The following is a 19,055-nucleotide window of genomic DNA, read 5'->3' as shown; positions in this document are numbered from 1 at the left end:
CCTAAATCTAAGGGCCAGATCTTGAAGCCCTGAAGCAAAGCTCCAACTGAAGTCAATGGATAAAGAAAGAGCCAAGACAACATGGAAGGACATTCAGTAACCAGCATTATCCACATTCACCTCATCAGGAGCTTCTTTGCCCTCTTCAACAGGAGATTAGATCACTCCGGCATGTACCAAATTGGTTTCTGCTAATAATTCCTGTCTCTGCAACCTCTTCCCTCCACCCGCCCTTGCTTATGGTCTCCAGAGTTTTACTGACAACTGAATTTAGATTCACTGACCTGCAGTTTCCTGGTTTATATTCTTTCCCTTTTTTAAATTGAGAGGCAATACGAGCCCTGCCCACATGTTTAGGTCTTGCGCACAGTACACTCTACCAGGTACAGGCTTCCTACTACAAACGTGCCTAACAGATGGGTCTGAAGACACTTGGATGGCAATGGGTGTACCATCAAACCTAGACAGACAGGGCTATTCATAGCGACTCCGCCTAGCATTCCACGGTGTACCCAGACAGCCATGCAGGACCCCTAGTCTTCCACTCCCTGGGACCATTCGGGGGCCGAGGGGAGAGGTGACACGTTCGGAGCATCCACAAACTTGACCTAACAGTGCAAAGAAAGTGGCATTAAAATACTAGGAAAGAAAGTACTGAGAGAATCCAGAGGCAAGCCAGCTTAGAGTAACTCCCAAAGCGGAGTCCCTCCTCAGCCGCTGTGCCCCTGCAGTGGGAGAACGCAGCAACCAGCACTCAGACATACACACAGCTTGTCTCACCAGTTCTGGCATGCAGTTGTATTTTGAAACAATATACAGAACTCTGAAAAAAACAACAGAAGTCCACGTCCCACAGAGAGCAGATGGCACCTCTCTTTCTCCAATCTCACCAGCTTCTTCTCTGCTGATCATGTTCACTCCCTGCCTCAAAGCAGCTGCGGAGAGTGGAGTGAGAGTCTTGTGTCTGGATATAAACGTTCCGCACGTCCCCCAAGACCTGAGCTTGGCGTTGGGACATTCAAGGCAGACACCGCGTTTTCCAAAAGGAAGGATTAAAAGCAGACTTGCAGCTGTGGGCAAAGTTAGCTGACTTCAAATCATTCAAAGCTACTGGAGTCGTTTAAGCTCTGACCCTACTTACAGTGCTAAAGGTTCACGCTGCACATGCAGCTGCTCCTAGTTCCTGCAAGCAAGTTCCAAGTCCTCTGGCAGAGAAGCAAATCTCGGTCTTTCCATCGTCTCCTCACTTCTTCCTTAAAAGCTTTCTCCTGCTTTTTTCCTTCTCTTTCCTTTCAGAATGACGACAACTGCCTAGAGAGAATCATTAAAGCAGAGAGGTTATTAGCTCCTGAAATTACAGCTTCAGCCTTAAAGGCCACACTTCCAGTGGGCCTCCACTCACCCTCAGACTATGTACACATAAATGGCATTTGCACAGGCTGATCCGGAGGCTGAAGCCTAATTCTCCCCTTTGCAAAGGCAAGTCCCTTTTGCGCTTATGTTGTTGTTCCATATTCAAGCAGCTATTCACCTAGTTTTGCATTTACAATATTTTAAAAGCCAATGTTGGAAAACAGGCCCCTCTGTCTGAGACTCGCCTCAGTCCATCCTTACCCAGAGAACTCCAGGCTGGATGATGCTTTGCTCAGTGTGCTGTTGGAACCCACTGGGTTTTGGAGTCTGGATTAACGAGGGCAAAAGTTTCATTGCTGAGTGGAAGCCCAGATTATTCCGCAGCACCCTGGACTCCCTCCCCACTTGTTCTCTCTCCTCTAGGCTTGTCCTCCGTCTGACCCCCCTTTGGCTGCAGTGTAGCACAAAGGGGATAGACACATACTCACACTGAGGAAAGCAAACTGTATTCAGGATAGCCATTCTCCCACCCCTCTCCAGGAGGCACTTCTTCCTGCAAGCCCCAGCAGGCACCATCTCTGGAGAGACACGGCAGGGGGCTGGCAGAGCAGGTTCGCTCTGAAGTTGCTCTCGGTCTGCAGCTTGATTCCAAGTGCAGCATGTTTATAATTTTCTCAGATCCCATCAGTAAGCAGCTACTCTTGTCCCAACCAACTAGAGACTCATTCCCAGTGGGGCTTCATGTCATTTGGCTGGGACTCCCTTTCAGAGGGGTGACATGAGAGCTCTCCCTCACAAATTGCAGCCTTGAACTCCCATCTTCGCTCCCAGGCCAGTTGACCCTGTAAAACCCTCCTGGCTACACAGAGACTCACCAGAGTGAAGGCAAGGCTGAGCAGCCCTTTCCCCAAGTTGACAGCCAACAGCCCCAGGACAGTAGCAAGGACAGGAACCGGTTTCCCCCAGCAGCAGGTGGAATTAGGGCTCACGCTGCTCCCTTGCTCTGAATCCAGCAGCAGGGTCTCCCTGGGTAATGTGGCTGACTGGAGAGTCGAGCACTCTGAGAAGACAAAAAGCCAGGTGCAGGCAGTGCTAGTCCTCGGGCTAAGGTCAGACCAAAAGAAAGTGACCTCCCCCAGCCCCTACTACTGACAGCTAGACTTCATGCTGGGGGAGAAAGGGGTTCAAAAAGCTGGGATCTATATGAGGCTTCCACACTCAAGTTACAAACTGCCACAATTGGTATCTGCAACCCCACCTCTGATTACTGCGAGGGGATCTGGTGCGTTGTTATTCATGAGTAAATTAAAAATAAATATACTGTCACCAAATTTACCCTCCTTTTCCTTGGGTGTGATTTCAGGCTGACGGGCTATCTCTAAGCCGTACCAGTTAGTGGGTCAGACCATGGCTTCCGTTACTGGGACATTAACTGATTTAAATGGAGTTACTCTGCATTTACACAAGTTTCAGAGTAGCAGCCGTGTTAGTCTGTAACCGCAAAAAGAAAAGGAGGACTTGTGGCACCTTAGAGACTAAATTTGTTAGTCTCTAAGGTGCCACAAGTCCTCCTTTTCTATTTACACAAGTGTGACTCAGGTCAGACTCTGGCCCAGAGCATTTAAGGGCAGACAAGTAGAGAAAACCTCCCTACTCAATTAACTGGCCAACAGGAGGGTGGTTGAGAGAATGGGGGATGAAGCATGTCAGGAGGTCCTAATGATCAGCCTGCACAGGACACAAATGCACCAGGCACGAGGAGGAGATGAGATACCAAGCCCAGAAATGGCTGAAGTTTGAAAGCTGCAGCTTGGCCTGGCAATAGTTTTTATTCCCCCGAACTCCGAGGAACAAGGTATGCAGGAGGAATTGGTTGGAACTGGACATTATTTCTATACCTTTGAACCACTATGTGGCTCTTCACATGAAACCTAGAAAGACAAGAGTCCTCCCTGCCTCAAAGTGCTTCCAGTCAGATTCAGCGAGAGGGAGCCATTCGGGGTGGCAGGCTGCTGAGGAAATCTGTGTGGGAAGGCTCCTTGCAAGAAGCAGGTTTTAAGTACAGGTTTACTCCACTCTTCCCAGCTGTGGCTCAATTCTGATGTCAGCACTGAGTGATCCACCACCTTATATTGCATTTCCAGTATTCCACACCTTGCAGCTTCATGGCTTTCATCCCAGAGAGTCAGTTGTTTATCCTGCATTGTTGTTATTAATCGTTGTTAGACTGAAAACACCATTGAGTTAATTGCTCCATCTACGTGGCTGATGCCCTGAGAGGTGAGAACTGCAGCAAATGCATCCGATGAAGTGAGCTGTAGCTCATGAAAGCTTATGCTCAAATAAATTGGTTAGTCTCTAAGGTGCCACTAGTCCTCCTCTTCTTTTAGCAAATAACAGCTCACTCTGGACACACCCCGCTATTGATCTGAAATATCAAACTACCCCAGCAATAGCACATAGTGATCAGATTTCAATGTACTGAGACTTCACAGCCCGAAGCCACACTACTGAGGCATGGTGTTAGATCTCAGAGCTAAGTATGACCAGGCCAGGTCAATGCTTAGATGAGAGACCTCCAAGAGAAACCCAGGTGCTGCAGGCAGTGGCCCTGGTGATACTCTTCCTTCTGAGGCAGTTCAGAACCCATGCTCCACCCTTAGAGGTCCCTGGATCCTTTTCTCAAGAGCAAGCGTGTTTGCCTTGGTTTCTTGGCCAGATTCCAATGCAGGAAATTACAGTTTGGCTCCCTAAAATCCCTGCCTGGATTTTCAGATTAATCAAATATGTGTTGTGCACTGGTGAATAGAAAGTTGTACAGATTTCTCACCCAGACATGGCTGCATATAGCTCCTGGGGGAAGTGACATCTATCTGAGTTCCTATATGGGCCTAAACTGTCCGTCAAGCACGTTGTATGACAAATGTTATCGGTATTCAGGGACTGGGGGTAATTATTAGGCAATCATTTCCATAACCTGGAACCCAAACCAATTCCTCCTGCCTGCCCAAGGGCACTTTCACAAGTTAGCAATGCAGCAAACAAAGACACTGGGCCAAATTCAGCCCTGTGCAGATGTGACTCACTGATTTCAATGACGTGGCACACACTTACACCAGGGCTGCATTTGGCCGCTCGGTGGACAGTCCCACAAAGGAGTCCAAAGGCCCTTCTCTGGGAGGGCACTGTCCTGCAGCGCTAGGAGCCAGTCACAGGCTTCTTGTGTTTGAAAACAACTCACCGTCTCTAGCCTGCATCCTTTTTCCACTTTTGTACATGTTAATAGTTTTGAACCTTTGTAAAATGCTTTTGTTAGTGTCAGTAACTCCATCATTGTACACACATTTCGTTATTGAAACGCGCACAGAGAGGTGAATCTCGCACCACTTCATTTTCACAGACATGGGGCAAGATTGTACCCTGGCCCTGTGTGGCTATGCAGGGGAGCAAGGCCTCACGCCCTGTGGGTGACCTTCCTGGGCCCAGGTGCAGGGGCAGAGCAGAGGCAGCGCTCTCCCCCTGGGAGCAAGTGGGCAGAGTCATGGCTGGCCTGGCCAGGCATGAGCAGGGAAGTAAGCTGCATGCTCAAAAGGTGTCACAGCTCACTTCCCCCACCCAGTGCAAGAGCGGGAGCAGGAGAGGAATGGTGACTCTCCAAATCACGGGTCCTTCCTGGGCAGGAACAACTCTATACTGCCCCCTACTCAGGGCTGAGCTTAAAGGCTCAGTCCAGCCCATGGGAACTACAATGAACTGTATCTGGGTGACAGGTTTCAGAGTAACAGCCGTGTTAGTCTGTATCACTCCAAATCTCACTAGTTTCTTTAGCCCATTGCCTTTTGCTGGAAGAGGGCAAAGCTCTGTGCCACAATGTCTTTTTTCAAAGCTCTTTTGTATCCCTGTGATGTTTGGCTGTGATTCCAGCCCTATTAATATGGTGCTGCCAACTCACCTGATATCTGCAGGATAATGTCTGCCTGCTGATTGAAATGCCCAACTCTGGCCCACAGGGAACAGCGGTACGCACCAGAGTCCTCCGGCTGGACCTCAGGAATGACCAGCGACTGCTGCACATCCATCAGGAACTCCCTCTGGGTCCCTGAATACACATGCGTGCTGTTCTCATGTCTCCGAATCAGCCCCATTTCATGACTCTCATTGGCTACCTGCAGTGCCCCAACAGAAGCCCCATTAGCATGTCAGATGTTGAACAGGGATAAGCACTGGACTATGTTGCCAGAGATCTTAGGTCCAAACATGCTGATTTCCATTTTTGTGCAAACATTTGCATGCACAGCTGACTGTGATCATACAAGTGGGTGACCCCCCATTTGCTTGTATAAATTAGATAGTGGGTCATCCAGCTAGCGGAGCTGCATGTGCAAATGAATGTTTCTTTCATATGAAACAGGTGCAGCCCAATTGAGACAATGTGCTAAAATGCACCCCCAAACCTGGAAGCTGGACATGAAGATGAGTCCTTTAATGTCACTGAAGGGAGAGCCCACAGCAGCTACATGGAGGAGCTACCACCTCCTCCAAGAGTCAGGAGGAATAAGACAGAAAGAAGCAATGCCACAGTCCCTCTCTGGGTCTATTCCCCTATCTGCCCAACATTCACGGCTTGTGAAATAATGTAGAGAGGACAAGATCCCAGGGAGACATGCGCTGGGTTTGGTGGCCATGAGAAGCTTATAATTAAATTTGTTGTGTCTCAGAATGGTTGTGACTTTCCAGGACGGTTAATAATATGGTTACCTTGTACCAGCCAATGGCCCAGTAGTTGTGCATCCCTCCAGCAACAGTGGGACACGGTAGGACTGCTGTTTCCCCACACTGGACTTTTATGGACCCAGCTGCCACAGCTGTTCTTTGCAGGAGAAGCCATAGGCAACAAAGAGCTAGAAATGAAAGGAGAGAATCAGGGTTATGAGCGGCCTGCTTCCCCAGACTTATATCCAGGAAAGGCCACCAATAAACCCGCTTCAGAATTCCTTATAGCAACAGGAGCTGTTTCCACCAGGGCTGGAACCCAGGTCACTTTGGGAGGATTTCTCGTCAGTTCTGTGCCTGCCCACTCACATGCCTCTTGCACCTACTGGCGCTTACAGGTTCCAGCACACCTTCTCCATCTCTACATGGCACACGCCTCGTCCCCGAGTCCTCTGAGCTGTCAGAGGAGTTACAGAAAGGTGACTGTTGTTTCTCTGAGTTGCTATGAATTTATTTGAAAGAGACTTCTGACATTTAAAGCACCTTGGCAACAGCAGAATGAGACCGAGGTCACTCAGTGGCCTTCACAATGTGTTTTTAAATTTTACAACTATTATAAAAATGACCGTTTGCCTTTGTTTTACATACTGACCAACGTGTTCAGACCTGGTTGCCTAAAGGTAGGCCCCTACATCCAAATTTAGCCACTTAAATTAATTCTCAGGGTATGTCTAAACTACGAAATTAGGTTGATTTTATAGAAGTCGATTTTTAGAAATCGATTTTATACAGTCGATTGTGTATGTTCCCACTAAGTGCATTAAGTCGGCGGAATGTGTCCTCAATACCGTGGCTAGCATCGACTTACGGAGCGGTGCACTGTGGGTAGCTATCCCACATTCCCGCAGTCTCCGCTGCCCATTGGAATTCTGGGTTAAGCTCCCAATGCCTGATGGGGCAAAAACATTGTCACGGGTGGTTTTGGGTACATGTCGTCAGTCGCTCCTACCTCCGTGAAAGCAACAGCAGAGAATTGTTTCGCACCTTTTTTCCTGGGTTACCCGTGCAGACGCCATACCACGGCAAGCATGGAGCCCACTCAGCTCACCGCTGCTGTTGTGAGCATTGTAAACACCTCGCGCATTATCCTGGAGTATGTGCAGAACTGGGCTAAGAGACACCAGCACGAGGGTGATTGTGATGAGGACATGGACACAGACGTTCCTGAAAGCACGGGCTGTGGCAATTGGGACATCATGGCAGCAGTGGGGCTGGTTGATACAGTGGAACGCCGATTCTGGGCCTGGCAAACAAGCACAGACTGGTGGGACCACATACTGTTGCAGGTATGGGATGATTCACAGTGGCTGCGAAACTTTTGCATGCGTAAAGCCACTTTCCTTGAACTTTGTGAGTTGCTTTCCCCCGCCCTGAAGCACAGGAATACCAAGATGAGAGCTGCCCTGACAGTTGAGAAGTGAGTGGGGATAGCCCTGTGGAAGCTTGCAACGCCTGACTGCTACCAGTCAGTCGGGAATCAATTTGGAGTGGGCAAATCTACTGTGGGGACTGCTGTGATCCAAGTACCCCGTGCAATCACTGACATTCTGCTACCAAGGGTAGTGACTCTGGGAAATGGGCAGGTCATACTGGATGGCTTTGCTGCAATGGGGTTCCCTAACTGTGATGGGGTGATAGACGGAACGCATATCCCTATCTTGGCACCGGACCACCTTGCCAACCAGTACGTAAACTGCAAGGGGTACTTCTCAATGGTGCTGCAAGCACTGGTGGATCACAAGGAACATTTCACCGACATCAATGTGGGATGGCCGGGAAAGGTACATGACGCTCGCATCTTTAGGAACTCTGGGCTGTTCGAGCAGTTGCAAGAAGGGACTTACTTCCCAGACCAGAAAATTACCATTGGGGATGTTGAAATGCCAATAGTTATCTTTGGGGACCCAGCCTACCCCTTGCTCCCATGGCTCATGAAGCCGTATACAGGCAGCCTGGACAGTAGTAAGGAACTATAGGCTGAGCAAGTGCAGAATGGTGGTAGAATGTATCTTTGGCCGTTTAAAAGCGCGCTGGCGCTGTTTGCTGATTAGGCCAGACCTCAGCGCAATCAAGATTCCCATTGTTATTGCCGCTTGCTGTGTGCTCCATAATATCTGTGAGAGTAAGGGGGAGACGTTTATGGCAGGATGGGAGGTTGAGGCAAATCGCCTGGCTGCCGATTTTGAGCAGCCAGACACCACAGCAATTAGAAGAGCACAGCTAGGCGCACTGCACATCAGAGAGGCTTTGAAAACCAGTTTCATGACTGGCCAGGCTACGGTGTGACAGTTGTGTGTGTTTCTCCTTGCTGCAAACCCGCCCCCTTTGTTGATTTTAATTCCCTGTAAACCAGCCACCCTCCCCACTTCGATCACAGCTGGCAAAGGAAATAAAGTAACTATTGTTTTGAAACCATGCATTCTTTCTTTATTAATTAAAAAAAAGGTGAGATAACAGAAAAGGCAGCCCAGGTGGGGTGGGGTGCAGGAGAAAGGAAGGACAAGGCCACATTGCTTATTGTAGCCACACTACAATTCAAAACTCTTTGAATGACAGCCTTCTGTTACTTGGGCCATCCTCTGGAGTGGAGTGGCTGGATGCCCGGAGCCTCCCCTCCTCCCCCACGTTCTTGGGCATCTGGGTGAGGAGGATATGGTACTTGGGGAGGAGGGCAGGCGGTTATACAATGGATGCAACGGGGGTCTGTGCTCTTGTTGGCTTTCCTGCAGCTCCAACAGACGCTTCATCATGTCCGCTTGCTCCCCCATTAGCCTCAGCATTGCCTCCTCTCTCTGCTCTTCGCGCTCACTTAATGCTTTCCTGGCCTCTGCCACTGAATGCCTCCATGCATTAAGCTGTGCCCTATCAGTGCAGGAGGACTGCATGAGCTCGGAAAACATGTCATCACGAGTGTGGTTTTTTCACCTTCTAATCTGCGATAACCTCAGGGACGGAGATGATAGGGGGAGCATAGAAACATATGCACCTGGGGGGAGATAAAAAGGGAGAGTAAAATTTAAGATGATACATTTCTGAGAACAAAAGGGAGACCCTTTCACAGTGAATCAAGCAATTCACAGCTGACAGCACATGTGCTTTAGGTACAAGGTCGCATTTTGCCTTTTATATTGAGTGCCTGCCGGTATGATGACACATCACACATGGCTGGGCAACAGAATTCGGTTTCCAGGCAGCCATGGTAAGCCTTTTGGTACGCGGGGTTGGCTTTTTACGCCTTCATAACATGTGGGAATGGTTTCAAACTGCAGCGCCATCCTTTCCCACAGCAAGCAATGCCGGTTGGGTTTCACATTTAAAAGGAGGGGCTGCAGTTTTCGGGTGGATGTGCAGCATACACCTCCCTGCACCCCACTGCGTGGCTATTCTCTGGGATGATCCCTTCACCCCTCCCCCCGCCGCGAGGCTATTCTGCAGGATGATCCCTTTGAGCCCAGTGCAAACAACGCAGCATGAATGGGTCCTTTTACTGTTCCCTTACAAAAATTCCCCTATTTCAACCAGGTGACCATGAATGGTATCACTCTCTTGAGGCTAACACAGAAAGATAAAGACCAAATGTTGTTCGAATGCAACCAAAACCCAGGACCATTCGCTGCCATGCTTTGTGCTGCAATGATTCCAGTCTACTTGCTACTGGCTTGGCGTGGTAAAGTGTCCTACCGTGGAGGACGAAATAAGGCAGCCCTCCCCAGAAACCTTCTACGAAGGCTTTCAGAGTACCTCCAGGAGAGCTTCATGGAGATGGCCCTGGAGGATTCCCGCTCCATCCCCAGACACGTTAACAGACTTTTCCAGTAGCTGTACTGGCCACAAATGCATCCCAATTCTTCACGGCAAATCAAACATTAACCACTATTGCTTTTAAACCCTGTACTGTAGTTACAAATGTGCACTCACCAGAGCTGCCTTCTCCGCTTCAGGGTTGGGGATCCCGCCTTGGGAGGGTATTGGCTTCAGGGTGATGAAAAGGTCCTGGCTGCCTGGGAGAACGGATTTACTGCTTGCCTGCTGCGCATTTTCCTCCTCCTCCTCATCCACAAAATCCTCCTTCCTGTTGCGTGAGACTCCCCCCCTTGCAGGTGTCCACGGACAGTGGTGGGATAGTGGTAGAGTCCCCCCCTAGAATGCCACGCAGCTGATATAGAAGCAGCATCTATGGGGCTCTGACCTGGAGCGACCATTTGCCTCCTTTGTCTTTTGGTAGGCTTGCCTGAGCTCCTTGATTTTCACGTGGCACTGCTGTTTGTCCCTGTTATAGCCTCTCTCCACCATGCCCCGTGCGATTTTGGCATATATATTAGCATTTCTTCTTTTTGATTGGAGTTCGGCCTGCACAGATTCTTCTCCCCATAGAGCAATCAGATCCAGTGTCTCCCGTTCGCTCCATGCTGGAGCTCGTTTGTGATTCTGGGGGGACTGCATGGTCACCTGTGCTGCTGAGCTTGCCACGCTGACCAAACAGGAAATGTTTCAGAGTAACAGCCGTGTTAGTCTGTATTCGCAAAAAGAAAAGGAGTACTTGTGGCACCTTAGAGACAAATAAATTGGTTAGTCTCTAAGGTGCCACAAGTACTCCTTTTCTTTTTGCAAACAGGAAATGAAATTCAAAATTTCCCAGGGCTTTTCCTGTGTACCTGGCTAGCGCACCGGAGTTGAAAGTGCTGTCCAAAGCAGTCACATTGGAGCACTCTGGGATAGCTCCCGGATAATTGCGTCTGCACTACCCCAGATTTGACCCAGCAAGGTCGATTTTAGCGCTACTCCCCTCACCAGGGAGGAGTACAGAAGTCGATTTTAAGAGCCCTTTAGGTTGACAGAACAGGGTTGGTTGTGTAGACACATTCATTTTAAAATCGACCTAACGCACCTAAATTCGACCTAACCCTGTAGTGTAGACCAGGGCTCAGAGGAACTGAGCACCAGCCATTCCCACTGGCTTCAAAACAAGTTGTGGGTGACCAGTGCCTCTGAAAATCAGGCCAATTTTATTTAAGCCCCTAATTTAGTTTTTGTTTTGTTTTCTTCCTTTTCTTACCTGCATCAAAATACTTATTAAAATGCTCTCAGCATGGCCAGTGACCCCTGGACACTTACTCATCTCCAGGTGGGCTAAGAGTTTTGGTCTCTTGACTCAGTCTAGTCTTCTATGTGGCAGCCAGGAACAGTTGACATGTACTTACTTAGGGCTGGTCTACACTTAAAAGTTTTGCTGGCTAACAGAATGTTGGGAATCATGAAGAAAGGGATAGATAATAAGACAGAAAATATCATATTGCCTCTATATAAATCCATAGTACACTCACATCTTGAATACTGTGTGCAGATGTGGTCACCCCATCTCAAGAAAGACATTTTGGAATTGAAAAAGCTTCAGAAAAGGGGCAACAAAAATTATTAAGGGTATGGAACAGCTTCCATTTGAGGAGAGATTAATAAGACTGGGACTTTTCAGCCTGGCCAAGAAATGACTAAGTGGGGATATGATACAGGTCCATAAAATCATGACTGGTGTGGAGAAAGTAAATAAGGAAGTGTTATTTACTCCTCCTCATAACACAAGAACTAGGGGTCACCAAATGAAATTAATAGGCAGCAGGTTTAAAACAAACAAAAGGAAGTATGTCTTCACACAATGCACAGTCAACCTGTGGAACTTGTTCCCAGAGGATGTTGTGAAGGCCAAGACTATAACAGGGTTCAAAAAAGAACTAGATAAGTTCATGGAGGATAGGTCTATCAATGGCTATTAGCCAGGATGGGCAGGGACAGTGTCCCTAGCCTCTGTTTTCCAGGAGCTGGGAATGGGGGACAGGGGATGGATCACTTGGTGATTACCTGTTCATTCCCTCTAGGGCACCTGGCATTGGCCACTGTCAGAAGACAGGATACTGGGCTAGATGGACCCTTGGTCTGACCAAGTAGGGCCATTCTTATGACATATCTATGTCAGTTAGAAGTGTGAAAAAAATCACACCTCTAACTGACATCGCTATGCTAGCAACAGGTCCAGACACAGTTACACCGGCAGAAAAGTTTATTTTGTTGATAAAGCTGATTTTGTTCAGGGACTAAATACAAACTCTACTGGTAATATACTGGCTTATATCTTTTGCCAGTATAAGCTGCATGTCCACTAGGAGGGTTTGCTGATATAGCTAAACTGGTATAGCTATACTACAAACACTGGCTAGTGTAGACAAGGCCTTAGTAAAAAAATAAACAAAAAAGTTCAAAACTAGTAGGAAAGAGAGCCGTTGCATCCTTGCAAGCCAGAGGTATGGAATTCTACACTGTCCTTCAGATGTTGTGTTTCAATTAATCTGTTTGTTTAGTCACACTACAGGATCATAGCACAGGAGTCTCAGACACCGGGGAGAATGAACGAGAAAGCAGTGCTTGGAGGCATTTCATAGAAGCGAGTATCTCTGTAGTCTCTGAGCATGTCTCAATCATTACATGATTTATCCTCACAACATCCCTGAAGTAGGCAAGCACCATTATTCTCGTTTCACAGAGACTATCTGACGTGCACAAGGTCACACAGGAAGTCTGTAGCAGAGCAAGGAACTGTGTTGGGTCTCGTCTACAAAGAGACTTAGAGTGTGTCTACGCTTTGAGCTGGAGGGGTAAATTCCCAGCTCAAGGAGTCAGACCTACACTTGCTCAGAGTGAACTAGCGTATGAAAAACAGAGCATAGCCACAGCGGAACAAGCAGGGAGTGGGGTTAGCTGCTCAGAATGTGCAGCTAGTGTCTCGGGAGGGTCACATTCAGGGCAGCTAACCCTTCCCGCTGCTCATGTCGTGCAGCTATGTTCTATTTTTGGTGTGCGAGCTTGATCAGAGCTAGTGTGAGTATGTCTCCTTGAGCTGAGAATCATCCCTCCAGCTCAAAATGTAGGTGTACCCAGAGTGAATGGCAGGCCCACTCCTGGAGTCAGCACTAACAGCACGTTAGCTTGCCACGCACTAACTGGCCACATAGGCCCTGCTACCACGCGCTAGGAGCTCCGTAGGGTAGGGTTTTTGTTACCATAGAGCCTTGAACACATCACAACCACTACGGTATTTAGTCTCAACCCCTCTGGAAGTAGGAAAGTATTATCCTCATTTTCCAGGCGGGAATATTGAGGCTCAGAGAGATTAAGCAACTTGTCCAAGATCTCAGAGTGAGTCTGTTGTAGAGCCAGGAACAGAACCTAAATCTTCTTAACCACAAAATCATCTTGCATCCTTCTTTAGGAGACATCTGGGGCAGAGGATAGCTCCCCATGTAGCTGGCATATTATTGGCACTGCCAGGATGCAAATAAAACAATAATAAGAGAGGAGACTATTAGAGGAGAGGCTCTGATTGAATTTGGATTTAAGAATAAATTCCACTCCCAAGTTACAGCCACTCAGACAAGTAATAACATTCCCCCTGGAATGTACAAATAAGCCACACAACTCACGATCCCGTAGGGCAGCAGTTCTCAAACTGTGCATCAGGACCCCAAAGTGGGTTGCGGCAACCCCATTTTAATGGGGTCACCAGGGCTGGCTTAGACTTGCTGGGGCCTGGGGCCAAAGCCCAAGCCCAACTGCCTGGGGCCAAAGCTGAAGCCTGGGGCTTCAGCCCTTGGGTTTCGGCTTTGCCCCTCCTCTACCCCTCCCACGCCTGGGGTTCAGTCTTTGCCACCACCACACCTTCCCCCCACCCCACGCCCTCGGCAGCAGGGTTCAGGTGAGCTCAATCCCCACTCCTGGAGTCATGTAGTAATTTTTGTTGTCAGAAGGGGATCGTGGTGCAACTGAAGTTTTAGAAAACCTGTCCTAGAGAATTCCACTTAACATTGACCTGATCTGCTTCACTGTCAGGCCCTCATCTTGCTGGAATCATAGAATCATAGAATATCAGGGTTGGAAGGGACCCCAGAAGGTCATCTAGTCCAACCCCCTGCTCGAAGCAGGACCAATTCCCAGTTAAATCATCCCAGCCAGGGCTTTGTCAAGCCTGACCTTAAAAACCTCTAAGGAAGGAGATTCTACCACCTCCCTAGGTAACGCATTCCAGTGTTTCACACAGGAACACACAGCCTGTTGCGGGGTACACTCCCCACCCTCCTTGCATGGAATACAGCCAACAACAAGAGAAAGAAATACAAAGGTGATGAATAAACGCCTAATGAGGACTCACCCAAATGCAGGATCTGCATGGTCTGGGCAGCTTGCAGTCACAGGAGTACTTGTGCCCTCTAAGCTTCCTGTTCTAGTAAATGGAAACAAGTGGGCTTGGCTTTTTAGAAAATGAAAGCTGGCTCTTCATCAAACCCTGCAACACAATATGACGTACTAGCTGGAACCCTAAATGCCACACAGCCTGAGCATGGGGACTGAGGAATAAGACACAACTTCATTAGATTGTGATAAGGAATTTATTAAATTGTAACTGAGCATCTCCCCACTCACACTCCTAGGGCCATTATTTCTTCCTTTCAGACTTGGGCAGCCATTGTTCTGCTCCTCCCACAAAGGGTTTCATGCTCCCTCCATGTTGCTCACTACATATAGAACTGATCCGTAATGCCAACACATTCTCCTCTTTCAGACTCCTCATCCACATTTCTGCTGGGATGTCGTCCAGAAATCAGCCAGTCGATGGTGGCCATGTTGAAGGGTGCTTAGGAAGAGCTGATATTATTGATTGATTGTGGGGAAAAAAAATTCTAATTATTTCAAACCACCACGTTACCCAGGAAATGCCTAATCCTGACCCAATTAAGTCAAGGACAACACTCCCATTGACTTCAATGGATACAGGCTCAAACCTCCATTGAGCCTATGTAGCAGTATGAGCTTATTACTAGCCTTGTCCTTCCTTCCCACTTCTCTCCTCTTGTTCATCACACTCACTTCCTGTGTCTTATCTTATATTAAACTGTAAACTCTTCAGGGACAAAGACAGTTTTTTCCTGTATGTATGAAAAGCGCCACAGTACACGGGGGTGCCAATTCTGATTGATGTCTTTGGGTGCTATTTTAATGCATGCTGATAGATAAAATATAAGCATAGGCAGATAAAATCTGGCCAACAAATTAGTAAATCTTTGTCAAACAACATAATACAATATAATACACGGTAATGTTTCTTTATATTGTAGGCTGGAGGCTTTGGAGAAGTCCAGTGCCTCCAGCATCTGTGAACTAGGCCTGAATGAAGAGTTTGAAAGAGACAATCCTCTCAACACTTGGCTCACTTTACTAGAAGAAATGGTAAAGTTTCACCCAACCGTATCAATAGAAAGGGTTTTTGTTTGCCTATATCCAAACCTTTATTGAAGCAAAAAAGTTTAGTTCATAAATGTGTACGTTGAACCCTTCTGACTGTGCTCTGCTTTGTAACTGATCAAGATGAAGTTTTAAATCAGATTACAACACAGAAGAGAGACATCTTTCAGGTTCATCAGATCCTAATGTTCCCTGGGCTATTGGGGGAGATGCAAGAGAGACGACAAGCTCCAGCTCCCAATGGAGGATTGGAGCTGCAGTAACTTTTTTTTTCCAGTTAAATTCCAGCTTATTTTAGATGGAATGAGGGAAATATTTACTGATGATATGATGAAGCAAATGGGTTAATGTCTATGATTGTGGTCCCTCTGACATCCAAAGGGTGAACTGAGTTAGAGACCAAATCCAGTCTTTATAAGATCCCTCTATTCCTGATTTGGAATTAATAGTACAATTTTTCTTACATTTTTCAAGTTTAAAGCTATCTTAATGGGGAATATTTTACGAGGCAAAGCATCCCACTGCTCTTGTAAATTTAGCAGTTACAAGCTGTGTACGATTTTGGACAACTACTTGTTTTTCTTTGCATATACGTAAGTTTTTATAGGTTTAATACAAATGACCTTGTGTAGAAAGACTGTTTCTTCATGTAGCATAAGATTTAAAATATTTAAATAGTCATGCAAGTTCTAAGGGCTGGACTTCCTCTTCATTAACTCCCCATGACATGCTTGTGTTTCATCTGCACACTAAACTGCAGTTTCAATGCACTTTTCTCTCCTCTTGGTTTATTTATTTGTATTTTGCTGCAATACTCCTTTAGCAAATACATATTTCAAGGACTGTAAATGATTGTAAAGGTCTCTGCAGCTGCTCTGAGTATGGGTTACACTCTCATGCTCCTCTGAGCAAATCTATAGGCAGTTTAACACCTAGCTGCTTTATGGAACCAGCACCAGACAGGAAGTGGGAGAGATGACAAATAACCACAGCACACAGTCTCCAGTTCGTGTTGTCTTCTTTATGAGCCCCTTTTGGGTAGGTGGAAAGAAGACCCTGCTAATTTGCTTGATTTAAAAATCATCTTATGTAAATTTCAAGTGCCAAATTTCCCCCAGACTGATCTGTGGGGAGCCTGTAAGGATGATCTTTGAATGGCACTGGGTTCCAAGTGCAGCAGCTTACACCTTGTCCAAAATCCTTCTTGTGTCCCAGGATATATCTACAACATCTGCTGCCCAATGCGTGCCTGCGAATTCTGATGCAAAATCCTGGATTTTCATACACACACACATGCAAAACAGGCAGTGTGCACATACATTTGAAAATCAAGATCTGTGTTGTTTAAAGGGCATTCGGAGGGGTTGAGGTGGAGCCAGCTGCTTCTCATTAGCTGCCCAGTATGCTGGTGTTAGCCGATGGCCAGGGATGTTTGGTGAGGTGCCAGCTATGCCCGTTTATACCATCCGTGACTTTAACCGCTAGGACGCACTGTCCCTTCGCGGCGGGCAGCCCGGGCTAGGCTGACGGATGCCCCAAGGTCCTAACCACCCGTGACTTTAACTGCTAGAGCTCAGAGCTCCTTCGCAGCGGGCAGTCAACACTGACTGACAGGTGCCCCAATGGCAGCACTAAGAGCCTCTCCACACCCGTGACTTTAACTGCTAGAGCTCAGAGCTCCTTCGCAGCGGGCAGCCAGGATTGACTGACAGGTGCCCCAAGAGTTTGCCCCGTGGAGGCGGCACAACTCAACGCTAGGCTCTTAGTACTCTCACCTAATGGCCAGGCTTTATAGCCAAAACGGCTGAGGTTCTTTAATTGTGTTGGCTGCTTTACAGTAAACCAGAGAAACAAGTCAGGCTTATGCACAATGGTTACCAAAATTTATTAAACTAGATTCTAATCATGTGGTTACAAAATTGCTAGTGCCTACTTATTTAAATGTAGAGATGTTACACACACAAACAAGTTACAAAACTGAAGCCACAATCCCAAAGAAAGAAAACAAAGTATAGAGCTCTATTTCAAAATATGTGTACACTAAAGATAGGAGATCAGGTGTGGGTGCTTCTTACCCTCCTTGCATCTCTCGATTCCAGCGGTGCCAAGCCAGGATCGGTCACTCAATTCCGCGGAAAGACGAATAAGGGACAAGGCTTAGGGACCCTCTTAGCTGCAGAAGCCTTGGGAGGCTGTCACTTATCTGACCAGCAGATAGATAGTGAAAAGCACTCAAAAATCATGGTGCTGTAGGTCCCATACTTATACCTCTGTACTCCTTTATTCTCTTTCTCCTTTCTTATGCCAAATTGGGGCTGGTCTGTCTGGGCGACGCCAGCTCTCGCAAGAGTAGTTCACACTTGCAAGGGAGAAACAATAAGTTTCGACTACTGGACACTTCTTTTATCAGGGTAAATATTTTCCCACCTAGGATGTTGGGGTGTGTGCATCACGCTATTTAGTAGGGGCTAAGAGCCATGTCTGTCACAGCTTCTCTGTCTGCTGTGAGCCTAATCGTTGTATATGTTCCCAGAGGCACATTGTCACAGCACACCTGTGCTTCTCACAGCTTCAAAGGCTGTGCTGGAATTTATGTTGAGTGCCCTGTTGTTTTGGCTCCCGTGTGTTTCCAGCAATGCTGGTCTGAGGGGGGGGGGGGGGGGGGGGCTGGCTGTCTGGCTACAGCTGGGCACAGGCCATGGCACAGTAACACACAGACTGCACCCTGGCTGCTAGCATTTCCAGATGTTAACAAGAAGTTAGTTAGTAAGAGTGTTGCCAGCAGATCAAGGGAAGTGATTATTCCCTTCTATTCAGCACTGGTGAGGCCACACCTGGAGTACTGCATCCAGTTTTGGTCCCCCCACTACAGAAAGGATGTGCACAAATTGGAGAGAGTCCAGCGGAGGGCAATGAAAATGATTAGGGGGCTGGGGCACGACTTATGAGGAGAGGCTGAGGGAACTGGGGTTATTTAGTCCGCAGAAGAGAAGAGTGTGGGGGGATATGATAACAGCCTTCAACTACCGGAACGGGGGTTCCAAAGAGGATGGAGCTGGGCTGTTCTCAGTGGTGGCAGATGACAGAACAAGAAGCAATGGTCTCAAGTTGCAATGGGGGAAGTCCAGGTTTGATATTAGGAAACCCTATTTCACTAGGAGGGTGGTGAAGCACTGGAATGAGTTACCTATGGAGGTGGTGGAATCTCCATCCTTAGAGGTTTTTAAGGCCAAGCTTGACAAAGCCTTGGCTGGGATGATTTAGTTGGTGTTGATCCTCCTTTGAGCAGGGGATTGGACTAGATGACCTCCTGAGGTCTCTTCCAACCCTATTATTCTATGATTCTTAATCCCGGCATAACATATGGATTGGTAACTGGTTAAAAGATAGGAAACAAAGAGTAGGAATCAAGGTCAGTTTCCAGAATGGAGAGAGGTAAATAGTGGTGTCCCCCAGGGGTCTGTTCTGGGACCAGTCCTATTCAATATATTCATAAATGATCTGGAAAAAGGGGTAAACAGAGAGGTGGCAAAATTTGCAGATGATACAAAACTACGCAAGATAGTTAAGTGCCAAACAGACAGCGAAGAGCTACAAAAGGATCTCACAAAACTGGGTGACTGGGCAACAAAATGGCAGAT

The 19,055-nt window shown here is 47.5% G+C and overlaps 1 protein-coding gene across 1 annotated transcript; it reads right to left on the bottom strand.

Moving 5' to 3' along the window:
* Positions 1-788: 788 nt before the first annotated feature.
* LOC114021280 lies at positions 789-14,398 on the bottom strand. The gene is made up of 5 exons (XM_027829967.3): positions 14,324-14,398; positions 6,112-6,254; positions 5,306-5,519; positions 2,229-2,413; positions 789-1,311 (listed from the first exon to the last, which is right to left on the bottom strand). The coding sequence occupies exons 1-5, from the start codon at positions 14,340-14,342 to the stop codon at positions 1,255-1,257; spliced, it is 618 nt and encodes a 205-aa protein (XP_027685768.1). The 5' UTR covers positions 14,343-14,398; the 3' UTR covers positions 789-1,254.
* Positions 14,399-19,055: the final 4,657 nt, after the last annotated feature.

Source organism: Chelonia mydas, chromosome 13 (assembly GCF_015237465.2).
Source record: "Chelonia mydas isolate rCheMyd1 chromosome 13, rCheMyd1.pri.v2, whole genome shotgun sequence".
NCBI lineage: Eukaryota > Metazoa > Chordata > Testudines > Cheloniidae > Chelonia > Chelonia mydas.
Note: the sequence above shows the minus strand (reverse complement) of the source record. Positions and strands in the feature narration are given on the sequence as shown.

Excerpts from the sequence above, each read along its gene's own strand:
- LOC114021280 (XM_027829967.3), bottom strand. Across the intron at positions 2,414-5,305 it reads CATTATCCTGCAGATATCAG|AGTGCTCGACTCTCCAGTCA; the intron begins GTGAGTTGGCAG and ends TTGTCTTCTCAG. Across the intron at positions 1,312-2,228 it reads TCAGCCTTGCCTTCACTCTG|GCAGTTGTCGTCATTCTGAA; the intron begins GTGAGTCTCTGT and ends GATTCTCTCTAG.